The 13,402-nt window shown below is 39.3% G+C and overlaps 1 protein-coding gene and 1 long non-coding RNA gene across 2 annotated transcripts; one reads left to right on the top strand and one right to left on the bottom strand.

Moving 5' to 3' along the window:
- Positions 1 to 4,943: 4,943 nt before the first annotated feature.
- Positions 4,944 to 6,715, bottom strand: LOC123744732 (uncharacterized). The gene is made up of 2 exons (XR_006771163.2): positions 6,649 to 6,715; positions 4,944 to 6,303 (listed from the first exon to the last, which is right to left on the bottom strand). It is a non-coding gene; the product is annotated as an uncharacterized LOC123744732 (long non-coding RNA).
- A 3,353-nt stretch (positions 6,716 to 10,068) lies between these two features.
- Positions 10,069 to 11,001, top strand: LOC106612772 (olfactory receptor 11A1). Its single transcript, XM_014214245.3, has one exon. The coding sequence runs from the start codon at positions 10,069 to 10,071 to the stop codon at positions 10,999 to 11,001; it is 933 nt and encodes a 310-aa protein (XP_014069720.3).
- The last annotated feature ends 2,401 nt before the right edge of the window (positions 11,002 to 13,402 follow it).

Genomic DNA, 13,402 nt, shown 5'->3' with positions numbered 1-13,402 from the left:
AACTGCAAGCCTGAAGTCAACAGCTAATATCTCTCTTTCTCTCTCTTTCTTTTCCCTCTATCGTTCCACTGCTGAACACTGCAGCAGACTTTCCATTTTTCAAATGCACTTCCCGTTGATGTTCATTAGCGCTGGACTATTATTGTGATGCCAGAAGTATTTGGGTTGACATTTTATTTAAAAGGGAGGTTGCTTTCAAGTTGTGTATTGTATTTGAACTGGATTGAGGTGGTGTGTACCAATGACATGTGGCAGAGAAGATTGTGGACATTTTAAGGCCTTTGTTTTGTCTATGAACACCCCCCACATTCATACCCTCTGCACTCCTCCACAGGAAGGTAATACAGATCATTGCAAATCCTCTCTTGATGACTTGGTTCTTTCATGTAAATTGTTTCTATGAATTTGCCATTCAATTGCTCTGCTATTATTATTATTGTATGAGGTATTAATGGTGGGGTTACCCCTGTGCTGTGACGTGGGTTTTATATGGTGTCTTCTCTTTTCTCTCAACTGGCTATCTGGCAAACAGGCTACACTCTAGGCAGTCTCTTCTGCTGATGTGTGTGGGTCTGGTAGTGGTACTCTCTCTCTTCTGCTCTTTTTCTTTCGGCATGGTTAATACCTGCCTGGCGCCCGAACAGAATATTTATTTTTACACCTCTCTAATAAATACCGCTACAATATTATTAAAAATGCAACTCAAAGCTAGAAGCATCAGAATCCCTAGAAAGGTTGTTCCAACCTTGAATATGACTGGGCAAAGTGCCAAGAATAGGAGAGCCATCTGTTCCATAGTAGTGTCCTTTGCCAACACATACACAACTAATGAATTCAATACAAAGATTTACCTATTTAGTTTCTACAGGAATCTACATCTGAAGGCCTGGTACAAGCAAAACATCTCTCCAACTACAGACACAAGTGTTTCAGGTCAGGCAGTTTCTGTGCCCTCAAACACATTTTAAGCCCAAGTCCACCTTTTGTCCCATTGTCCAGAATGCCACACTAAATACATTTGCCAAGCAGGTGAATTTTGATGTGGAGAACCTGTTTAAGAGCAAAATTTACTCTAACGAAACACAATGTACTCTTTCTAAGACAGAGAGGGATGCAGTGGAAGCATTGTCCAAAAATGGACGGATTGTGGTTAAAAAAGCAGACAAAGGTGATGGAGTAAAGACAAATATCTTACAGAAGCCTAACGTCAATTAGACAATGATGTATTCTAACAATCTCTTACCATCAACCCTACAGAGGACCTAAAAACTGAATTGAAAGGAATCCTTACTAGCACCAGGGTCAGCGCACTCTCAAATGTTGTTTTTTGACATCATTGTAAGACTGCCACACACACACTATATGACACATTTATTAAACATAAGAATGAGTGTGAGTTTTTGTCACAACCCGGCTCTTGGGAAATGACAAAGAGCTCTTATAGGACCAGGGCACAAATAATGATATAATAATAATCAATAATTTTGCTCTTTATTTAGCCATCTTACATATAAAACCTTATTTGTTTGTCGAAAATGGTGACTAACTCCCCACAGGTTAATGAGAAGGGTGTGTTTGAAAGGATGCACATAACTCTGCAATGTTGGGTTGTATTGGAAAGTCTCAGTCTTAAATCATTTCCAAGCACAGTCTGTGCCTGTCTTTAGTTTTCATGCTAGTGAGGGCCGAGAATCCACTCTCACATAGGTACGTGGTTGCAAAGGGCATCAGTGTCTTAACAGTGCAATTTGCCAAGGCAAGAAACTCTGAGCGCAGCCCCATCCAGAAATCTGGCAGTGGCTTATGATTAAATTTAAATTTTCACAGAACTGCTTGTTCGATGAGGCTCTCTTGTTCAGATATTGGTAAGAGGACTGGAGGCAGGGCATGAAAGAGATAACGAATCCAGTTGTTTGTGTCGTCCGTTTCAGGAAAGTACCTGCGTAATTGGGCACCCAGCTCACTCAGGTGCTTCGCTACATCACATTTGACATTGTCTGTAAGCTTGAGTCATCATGCAAGCGCTCAGACAAGCGAAAATTATGGTCAGTAAAAAAAACTTTAATCTCGTCTCTCAATTCAAAAAAACGTATCAATACTTTGCCCCTTGATAAACAGTAAAAGCGTTACATGGTCGCTGCCCATATCATTGCATAATGCAGAAAATACACGAGAGTTCAGGGGCCTTGCTTTAACAAAGTTAACCATTTTCACTGTAGTGCGCAAGACGTCTTTCAAGCTGTCAGGCATTCCCTTGGCAGCAAGAACCTCTCGGTGGATGCTGCAGAGTACCCAAGGGGGGTCGGGAGCAACTGCTTGCACACACGTTACCACTCCACTACGTCTCCCTGTCATGGCTTTTGCGCCATCAGTACAGATACCAACACATCTTGACCACCAAAGTCCATTTGATGTCACCTAGCTGTCCAGTACTTTAAAAAGGACAACATCCTCTCATGTTGTTCTGGTTTCCAGTGGTTTGCAGAAGAGGATGTCTTCCTTAATTGACCCCCCATAAACGTAACGTACATATACCAGGAGCTGTGCCAGGCCCGCCACATCTGTTGACTCATCCAGCTGTGATGCATAGAATTCACTGGCTTGTATGTGAAGCAGTAATTGTTTCAAAACATCCCCTGCCATGTCACTGATGCGTCATAAAACAGTGTTGTTTGATGAAGGCATTGTCTGTATAGTTTTTTTGGCCTTTTCCCCCAGCATTGTCCCAGCCATATCCGCGGCAGCAGGAAGAATTAAGACCTCCACGATAGTATGGGGCTTGCCTGTCCTAGCCACTCGGTAGCTCACCATATAAGAAGCTTCTAGCCCCTTCTTATTAATTGTATCTGTTGCTTTTATACATGTCTTACTACTCGAAAGTCGTCTTTATTCTCGCTCAAAAAACTCCTGTGGCTTATTTTTAAAAGGGTCATGTTTTGTTTCTAAATATCTGCGCAAGAGTGAAGGTTTCCCGCGAGAGAGTAGCAGTTGATTGGATGTTAATTATTTGACTAGCCTACCTGTATTTGACATTGTGTTGTTATTTAGCTGAACACTAGATGGTTAAATTTATTTTTGGCAGTGAAACGAGGCTACTCAGGTGAGAAAAAAACCTTACCCAAATGTATAGCCCCGTTGGAAAATGTAAATGTACTGTTGAAAATGTGGGGAATACCTGCTCTATGCCGATCCTTCAGTTGTTTAATTGTTTCAACTGCTGATTTTAGCTTTAATGTGTATTCTTCTGATGTGCTGTACCATCCAACCAAACTACGTTTGTTATTTAAGAATGTCAGTTTGACCATGTGAAACACTGTTGCTTCCTTCCCTGTCCTTGCCCAAACCTGGGCACGAACCAGGTACCCTCTGCACACATCGGCGACCGTCACTAACGCACACTGCTAACTAGCTAGCCATGTCACATTGCCTAGACATGCCCTGTTTAATCTACTATTCTCTATGAATGATTGTATTTCTATAGAATTTAAAGGAAGGATTCACCCATTTTGAGTGTTATATTGTTTTTGTGCATCTCTGTGATTTTTCTATCGATTCCCTGGGTCATTTCATGTTTTCATGTGTATCTGAGTTATTAGCGTTCAAGCAGGCAGAAATTCTGGCTGGTATGACGTAGCATATTTATAAAGCTGTTCTCACTACACTGGTAGTTAATAGGAATACGACTTTTAGATTGCGAAAACGTCTGTCATACAAGACAGATTTGAATACTGGCCGATGTCATAACACGGGAGGTTGTCTTCTCTCGAATGAGCCATTGGTCATATTTTTGCAGTTCCAGTCCAGCTTTAAATTACGTTCAGCTTATAAAGGCTTCATAAAGCCTTCACAAGCACTACATAAATGTGTTAGTATCTTTAACCGTATGTCATGGTTCATAAATGTGTCATAACTGTGTGTCATAATCATCATTGTCAAATGTGACATAACCAACCATGTTGGACATAATATAACCATGTGGTTTCTAAAGGGTCACATGTTGGGTCGAAGGATTGGAATACTCTCTAAAGTAAAGTCATGTTAGTCACATTACACAAATTTGACCTTCATTAGTTAGGGTTAGGTTTAAAATCTAATTTTCAGAAGACAAATTGTGGATATGGGCAGGGTTTAGCCATAGTTCTGACTTTCTGACTGTGTTAACTAGTGACGATGACAAATACTTCACTCAGTAAGGTCACTCCTACAGAATTCTATGGTCACTCCCACTAAGGCCAACTTTGAATGGTAGCTATCCCAGGCTTATATTTGCTGTGTGTGCAATAGTCTGGGGATGACGTTACACCAAGAAACACTTACCTTGATGAAAGCCTCCAACCTAACGAAACTGAAAGTGGCTTTCTTCTGGAAGCAAGTTACATGCTCCTCAGTACACAAACATGCACACAACAAAAACGAAACCATACCGTGCAGCATTGGGCCCATCAGGTCTTTTGACACAGTCCCTCACTCCCCCGCTGAAACAACAGCCACAAAATGTTGGCACCAGTGTAACAGGTAGTAATCAAGCCCTGGTCTCCAGCATGGGAACAGAAGAGTAATACCTGGTGCTGTGGTCTCAGGTTGGACAACTCCAAATCATCTTGGCTCTGATACACACAAGCTATACAGGTCCATCAACCCATTTAAATACCTCTCACACCGTACAGTATCCTATGAATCATGAGAGAACCTTCATAAATCAGTAGAACGTTAATAACCTATTTATTGACACTTTATGTAGTGTCCTGTAGTACTTAGTTTGAAGTGAGGCACCTTCAGTCATTTATAACACGTACATAAATGCCTTATCATATGACCTACTATAAAGTCAGACACCTTTGGTAATTCATAACACATACATAAAGGCTTAATGATGTAAACACAAATGTATTAACACTTGTATTAACACAAATTATCACCAACTACGAAAACAAAAAAACATTACATTTTTAAATGTAACCTTTATTTAACTAGGCAAGTCAGATCAAATTCTTATTTACAAACCCGGATGATGCTGGGCCAATTGTGTCCCGCCCTATGGGACTCCCAATCACGGCTGGTTGTGATACAGCCTGGATTCAAACCAGAGTGTGTGTAGTGGCGCCTCTAGCACTGAGATGCAGTGCCTTAGACCGCCGCGCCACTCGGGAGCCCTAAATAAGGTACTTCTCGCATGTGTCAGAGATTTCTGTTTAAACCATACATTTCCTTTTATTTGTATATTTCTAAAATAATACAATTACATTCAATTTTAAAAAGTCCAGCAATGAATTAAACATTACACAGGACTAGGCTGGACACTAGCTCATTGCATTTGCTGTGGTGCCCAGTTTCATAATATGACCATATTTCCCAGCTGCTTGCTGTCGTTTTGAAATAATCACAAAAAAAGGCCTTATTTTAGGGCATTTTTCACCCTGCCAGCTCCTATTAGTTCTATTGAGCGCTGTGGCAACAACTCGCCTTCCGAACATTCTATTCCCAGCTTATTGTTCAATGTCACAATTCCTGCTTCGCTATTGTTGGCAATGAGACCTGCTCACGTTGTTTATAGTTAAAGTGTAAACAACAAAATAAAAATAAAAAATGAATCTTGGAACTCTGAGGTCGTCCCATTGTTTCCTATAGGAGAAATATAGGCATGTCTGTCTATTTTGCCAAATATCTCGCAATGTGTATATTTGGAATTTTTTCAAGTCAGACGCCATTTTAATCAGGAAAATCTCCTCTTTCTAATTATGTAAGTCTGGGCCGCAAGCTCCACTGTCATCAAATGCTAGCCCAAAAATATTTTTTTCCCATGGAACGCTGAGCTCCCCCCATTGTTTGCCTATGCAGAGGCATGCCTCTCCATAGGAACAGTCTGGGCAGCGAGCTCATTTGTCATCGATCGCTAGACCAGAAATAGTCAGAAGTTTTCATTTTTTCCGTACTTCCTCATTACGTAGCCATAAGCACAGTTGACACCATCGAGGTGCGGATGTTTACTTTCTAGACGAACAGATTGTAGTGGTAAAATGAAAAGGGATAAAAAATTAGTGCCATTTAGGCAAAATGGAATTCTAAGCGTCACTCCGGTCAAAACAGGCTTTGCGACCGTTCGATTCCATTCATTTGCTATGAGCTCGCGCTAGTGTTCCTGCTTAGCCAACGTTCTTAAGCCGTTTTTCAGCCTGGGGTGAATTTTGACTCGCTCTATTGTCCAGCCTAACAGGACTATGAATAGTGTAGCTTATCCCTGAGCTGTTGGAGGAATAGTTCTTGCCTCTCTGCCTGCTGGAGGTACTGCATGTTGGATCCAACCTTAAAATTAACAACAAATGAAGTTAGCAGGTCTGTTAGGAAATGCCTTTTACACACCATCTTGATAAGGGCATTTCTGTACTAAACCATAAACTCTAAATGGGGAGATGGGAAACTCCCTTAGATTCGTATTATTATATTCCTCTTTCATTTACAAGTCTCATGACGTGACTATGAGAAGTGTATTTAGCTACTGTAGCTAGCTAGCAAAATTGTGGCTAGCTAGCAATTGCTGTAAAGTCACCAGAATTATTTGAATAACGACTGAGGTGGGTAGAGTATGTAATGTAACTCAACACTTTACTACAGACTAATTTAAACTACAATATATAAAGGATAACTTACTTGTTTTTCGCTGTCAGGTTGGCACCACAATTGGGTATTTGATTTGCGGACTCATCACATGATCAGCGTCTCATCAGCAACAATAAAAAGTATTTCCGGGTAACGGAATTTCCGAAATGTTCTAAATAAAAGTCCACCATGTAATAGTATAAAAGTGTCAACAACCTGTATATATTAATGATATGAAAAATAAACAATGGTTCATATTTGTTCATATTAAAGTGACATTTGCATTAAATGTGGGTTTTAAAACATGTTCCAAGGTCATAAATACCCCAAATGTGAATCACTGTACAGTATATGGAATACATATTGGCTTATAGAGCAAAAACTGTTCTGGGTGACGGAGTAAAAGTATTGTTGGGAGTACTCAACAGGGTCTGTAGAATGTATATCTGGCATTATTTCATTGAGTTCTGAATAATATGAAGTGTTGGCCTTTTACTCTACCCATTCCATTTGTGGCCACAATGCAAATCACTCTATATGGAATACATAATCATCACATGTGCGATTACTGCACTACAGAAAACCTTCTAACCAAACAACAGTGGGCAACTACAAAGGGCAATTATACAAGAAAATCTAAGTTTCTTAGATTTTTCACATCATCACATGATGTTGTTGTGAACACAGAAAATCAAATGTTGCTGCTTTCCTATTTAAAAAGTTTGGAAGAAACTGGGGGAAACCGGAAAACATGGGAGAAATCCGAAACCTGGAAAAACTAAACTGAGAAAATGGAATTTGGGGGGAAAAAAACGAAGTAGACATGAAATTAAAACTGATTTAAAAGGACTCGCCAACGTTTTTTTCTGTGCATGACTGCACTTTAGAGTTTTATCCTGCAGCACAGCATTTTGTGGAAAGTTGAGGTAAGGTCCAATATTGACTATGCACCCAAGAGGGAAAGATGTTGGGCCGTCCTAGAAATGTTTTAGAGAAATTTAAATTTAGCATACTCTTTTACAGTTTTACAGACAGTCTAGCACATTTCTTCTATTTTTCTGCCTCTTCAGTCCAGGGTCCACTGCATGGTGTCGTTGCGAATGTCAGACTCCACTTTATCAGGCACATCGATCTGCAGGTTGAATATGATTCAATTGTAGAATCCTAAAATAGTGCAATTTGATAAGGCAATTTTACAGCTAACTAGCTACGTCACATACTGATATTGTCTTTGGTGTTATTGTGCGTAGCTATGTTTGCTAGCTAGCCAGCCAGCCCATAGAGAGAGCATTGCAATGTGGATTTTGTAGCCAACTTGAGCTGCAACAGATTTCCACAGCAATTTTCATATGTTGCTACCATCCCTATTAAAAAGCCAAAATGAAACATTGCTTCACAAAAAAATATTGTTGTCACATATTAGTGTTATTTAAATTATAAGATTGAGTGTTTTGGGTGGATTTTTCATTTAAAAAAGGCATTTGAACACCCTGGAGGGCATGTGGTACAAAATGGTATCTGTTTTTCTCTATATGGTTTCCTTGACTCTGAACATATCTAATTATCCCCAGGTATCCCCAGGTATTGGTAATCCTTTGCATATCACACCATGGCAGGCTTATTTTTTTATATATCTCACATGTATAAGAATCAAGTGAGGAGCTGAGTTTAACCTCTCTGGGCTAGGCGGGACGAATTCGTCCCACCTACGTAACAGCCAGTTGAATCCTGTGGCGCGATTTTCAAAACCTTTGAAATGCTATTACTTCAATTTCTCAAACATATGACTATTTTACAGCTATTTAAAGACAAGACTCTCGTTAATCTAACCATACTGTCCGATTTCAAAAAGGCTTTACAACGAAAGCAAAACATTAGATTATGTCAGCAGAGTACCAAGCCAGAAATAATCAGACACCCATTTTTCAAGCTAGCATATAATGTCACAAAAACCCAGAAGACAGCTAAATGCAGCACTAACCTTTGATGATCTTCATCAGATGACACACCTAGGACATTATGTTATACAATACATGCATGTTTTGTTCAATCAAGTTCATATTTATATCAAAAAACAGCTTTTTACATTAGCATGTGACGTTCAGAACTAGCATACCCCCCGCAAACTTCCGGGGAATTCGCTAACAATTTACTAAATTACTCACGATAAACGTTCACAAAAAGCATAAAAATTATTTTAAGAATTATAGATACAGACCTCCTCTATGCACTCGATATGTCCGATTTTAAAATAGCTTTTTGGTGAAAGCACATTTTGCAATATTCTAAGTACATAGCCCAGGCATTAACGGGCTAGCTATTTAGACACCCGGCAAGTTTAGCACTCACCATAATTTACTATTATAAAAGTTTGATTACCTTTTGTTGTCTTCGTCAGAATGCACTCCCAGGACTGCTACTTCAATGACAAATGTTGGTTTGGTCCAAAATAATCCATCGTTATATCCGAATAGCGGCGTTTTGTTCGTGCGTCCCAGACACTATCTGAAATGGTAAATCAGGGTCGTGCGCATGGCGCAATTCGTGACAAAAAAAATCGAAATATTCCATTACCGTACTTCGAAGCATGTCAACCGCTGTTTAAAATCCATTTTTATGCCATTTTTCTCGTAAAAAAACGATAATATTCCGACCGGGAAGGTCCATTTAGCTAAACAGAGGAAAGAAAACACAGCTTTCGGTCGACGCGGGCACGAGCCTGAGTCTCACAGTACTGTAACCAGCCACTACCCAAACGCGCTACTTTTTTTCAGCCAGAGCATGCAAAGCCACGATTCTGCGTTTTGCCGCCTTCTGAGAGCCTATGGCAGCCGTAGGAAGTGTCACGGGACAGCTAAGATCCTCACTCTTCAATAAACAGAGACAAGAAGAACGACACCTTGTCAGACAGGCCACTTCCTGCATGAAACCTTCTCAGATTTTTGCCTGCCAAATGAGTTCTGTTATACTCACAGACACCATTCAAACAGTTTTAGAAACTTTAGGGTGTTTTCTATCCATATGTAATAAGTATATGCATATTGTAGTTACTGGGTAGGAGTGGTAACCAGATTAAATCGGGTACGTTTTTTATCCGGCGGTGTAAATACTGCCCCCTAGCCCTAACAGGGCAGTTCACCATGGATTAGAAATGAGCAGTCTTCATTTTGGATTTAGAATACATGTAATCAATGTATTACTTTGCATTTGAATGTAAAGTTACATGAGTGCAGGATACAACGAATAATATTGTTTGAATTATGTTATCAGGAGAATGAAAAGCTGTCTATATTGGTGAGTATACTGTAGATGTGGGGAAATCTATTACTGAATCAACAAGTCAAGGAATTATCCATTTAGGTTGTCTGTTCTTTGTGATTTCATCAATTTAACTTATATGTAAGCTACAGTAGGAGGATTTGCTCCTCTTCTTCAAACATTGACAGCACATCTTTGCTAAATCCCAGGACCATGGAAAACTCTACTCACTTTAAGGTCTTTAGGCTTGCTGCATACGGTGATATCGGACAATTGAAGTATTTCTACTTTGCTGTAGTAACTGTGTTATATTTTGTCATCATTCTTGCCAATGCTTTGCTTATTGGACTTATCTGCATTGAAAGAAGCCTTCATGAACCCATGTATCTGTTTCTATGTGCTTTGTTTGTTAATCAGTTGTATGGGAGCACTGCTTTGTTTCCTGCTCTCATGTTTTACTTACTCTCTGACACACATGATATTTCCCTTCTTTATTGTTACCTTCAGATTTATGTGTTGTACACATGTGCTCTAACAGAAGTTAGTAATTTACCAGTTATGTCCTATGACAGGTACATTTCTATTTGTTATCCCCTACGATATAATAGTATTATGACACCTAAAATAATTTGTGGCTTAATTCTGCTGTCCTGGTTGTCTTCTTTTTTCTTCATCGCCATCATTATCTCCCTGAGTTTGCGACTGCAATTTTGTGGTAACATTCTAGACAGACTGTATTGTGATAACTACTCAGTAGTCAAGCTTGCCTGTTCAAATACTATGCTGAATAATATATGGGGTCTTCTTGTCACTGCGGTTTATGTTTCTTGTACTATATTTCCTACCATATACTCATATGTCAGAATTCTACAAATATGTTTAAAGTCTTCAAAAAAGACAAAACAGAAAGCATTTAACACTTGCACACCACATATAGCCTCTATGCTGAACTTCTTCTTTGGCTGGTTATTTGTGATTCTACAAGGCAGATATGAAACGGAAGATCTTCCACCCATACTTCGCACTATTTTATTTGTTTATTTTCTGATATGTCCACCAATTTTCAATCCTTTCATGTATGGCATTAGGATGGTTAAAATCAGGCATGCTTGTAACAAGGTACTAGGCCTTAACCATGAAACATAACCTGATAGTTCCTTTGTGTAATTTTGAATAATGTTTTTTCTTACTTATAGTTGCTATAATTGACTGTAATAATCGCATCAAGTTTATCATGTATTGTAACTGAGAATGTTTTGTGCCATATTAGCTAGTTAACTGCATAACTACAGAGCATCAAGGGGAGCTGCCCTCCCTACATTCAAACTATGGTCAAACAGATTCTGAGTGGGATCTTTGGGAAGACCCTACACCCAAAACCATTCTGCCAGATCTGGACTCTTGGCCCACCTAACCTTAGGACAGCTGTATACCTTTCCATCTCCATAAAACGTTTGTCTTCTTGAATTTTTTTGTTTTTCAGTTGCAGTTTTCAAGTTAATTTCCTGCAGTTTTACACATTTTGCCATGAGGCAGAAATAAAGGGAATCTCTCACGAAGGTTGTATATTGTAGGCTTTTTCTGCAATGTATATGTAATGAGTGCTTACTTATTCTGGCAGTGATGGCTTATGCCATTTTTATTTTACTCCCATAACCATTTTCTCTCACTTAGCAATTGTTAAACTCTCCTGTGTTGAAAGTGCACTGAGCAACCTGCATGGTATATGTATCATAGCAAGTCTGGTGGTTTCACCTTTTGTGTTAGTTGTGCTCTCATATGTCAAAATATTACTTGTTTGCTTGAAAGCCTCAAAGGAGTCACGAAAGTAGGCTTTCAATACGTGTGCTCCCCACTTGATCACTTTCATCAACTTCTCTACAGCCATCCTTTTTTCTGTTGTTTACAGTAACCATACATTTCTGTACAGTTTATTCTGTTCCATAGCCACGGGGGGGAAAAAAATACTATGCCCGTGCTACAGAAGGCTACATCGGTCCGCTAATGCAGGACTAGTAAAGGTGTGCTGCTTTTATGAGAAAAAAGTTATCCAAAAATATTAATATTTGTTATTAATTCAGATTTTTCAGGGGGTGCTGCATCACCCTCAGCACCCCTACTTCCTGTGGCTATGTTCTGTTCCCACCAATGTTGCACTCAATCATATAGGGATTAGGACCAAGGAGATCAGAAATCTGAACCTTAACTGGTACCAATTATGACTTTAGATGGTACAGCAGTAGGGCCAGGGTTACTGGTTTGAATCCCAGGACTGACAGGAATATCTGTCAAGATGTGAGCTGCCAGAACTGAATGCTTATATTGCACATTTGTTTTTATCATCAACATATTTGTTTGTATTGCATTTTATTTCTGTAAATTCTTATTTATTTCCGTTAAATGTATTTTACTGTCATAGTACTGTAAAGCACTGTAGAAAAGTCAAATCAGGGATGCTGCTGTGTCTCTGACCCTATGTTCTTCTAGGATATCAGTGGATATGTACTGTATGTGTGTTTCAGGGGGATGGGGGAAAGGGGAAAATGATGTAAGGTTCCAATAAGTTCTGTTTCCACAAATGGGCAGTAAAGTATTCCTCTAGTAGTGAAAGATCTATAGACTTAGATGAACATCATGTCAGTGTATCTGTCCCATTATGGCATCTGCGAGAGCACTGGAAGCACCATTGAGGCAATCTCCATTTTGAAGTAGTCCATTTTCTCAAACAAACTGGAAGGGTGCATAATGCCACCTGGACAGTGTTTTTTGAACAGATAAATAGCCAAGGTTGGCTATTTATTGCCACCTGCAGTTACGGAAAGCTTGCTCATAAGTATAATTCATTAGCTGATCCCCCAGTTACTACTTCAAAATGGTGAAAGTCCTCAAGGCTGCAGCCCATGCTAAAACTGGCTTTTGGGCACTACAGTCCTCTATCTATCTCTATGGTTACATACTTTTTAGACTGGTCACTGAGCTAAAGATGGATCAGCCCGTCTGGCATTTGCCCTAACTACCTGGCCCGTCTTTTTCTGCTTAATTCTTAAATATATGTTCACACTGTCATTTAAGCACAGGTGTTGTTCAATACCACTATCCAGTGATATTGTCCCTGAGAGGAAAATCTTGTGAGTTGTGTTCGTTTTAACATAGAGAACACCTACAGCATAACATTCTAAGTCAGTGGTTCCCGCGCAAGGTGTCGGCAGTTCCTCTTGTCATGTTAGTCATTGCATACCTTAGAGAGCTATTTACAACTTGTCAGAAATGTACAGATCAACTAGCCCATGTCAGCTAATGTATTTTTATTTATTTTTTGTCCATAGATATTGTTGTAATTGTTTAGTCACTCAAATATCACTTGAATACACATAAGACATGGCAAAATGTATAGAATTGCAAGAACATTTGCTTTAAAACTGCAACATTTTCTTTGTACCTGATGACAAAATGTGTGGAATTGCAGGAAATAAGCATTAAACTTGCAAAATTCTCTCCGCCAACAAGAGAGGTGTGAACAGTTTGTCATAAACATTGCTTGTCCCCA

The sequence above is a fragment of the Salmo salar genome, chromosome 09, assembly GCF_965601325.2.
Source record: "Salmo salar chromosome 09, fSalSal1, whole genome shotgun sequence".
NCBI classification, from domain to species: domain Eukaryota; kingdom Metazoa; phylum Chordata; class Actinopteri; order Salmoniformes; family Salmonidae; genus Salmo; species Salmo salar.
Note: the sequence above shows the minus strand (reverse complement) of the source record. Positions and strands in the feature narration are given on the sequence as shown.

Excerpts from the sequence above, each read along its gene's own strand:
- LOC106612772 (XM_014214245.3), top strand. The coding sequence starts at position 10,069 with ATGGAAAACTCTACTCACTTTAAGGTCTTTAGGCTTGCTGCATACGGT.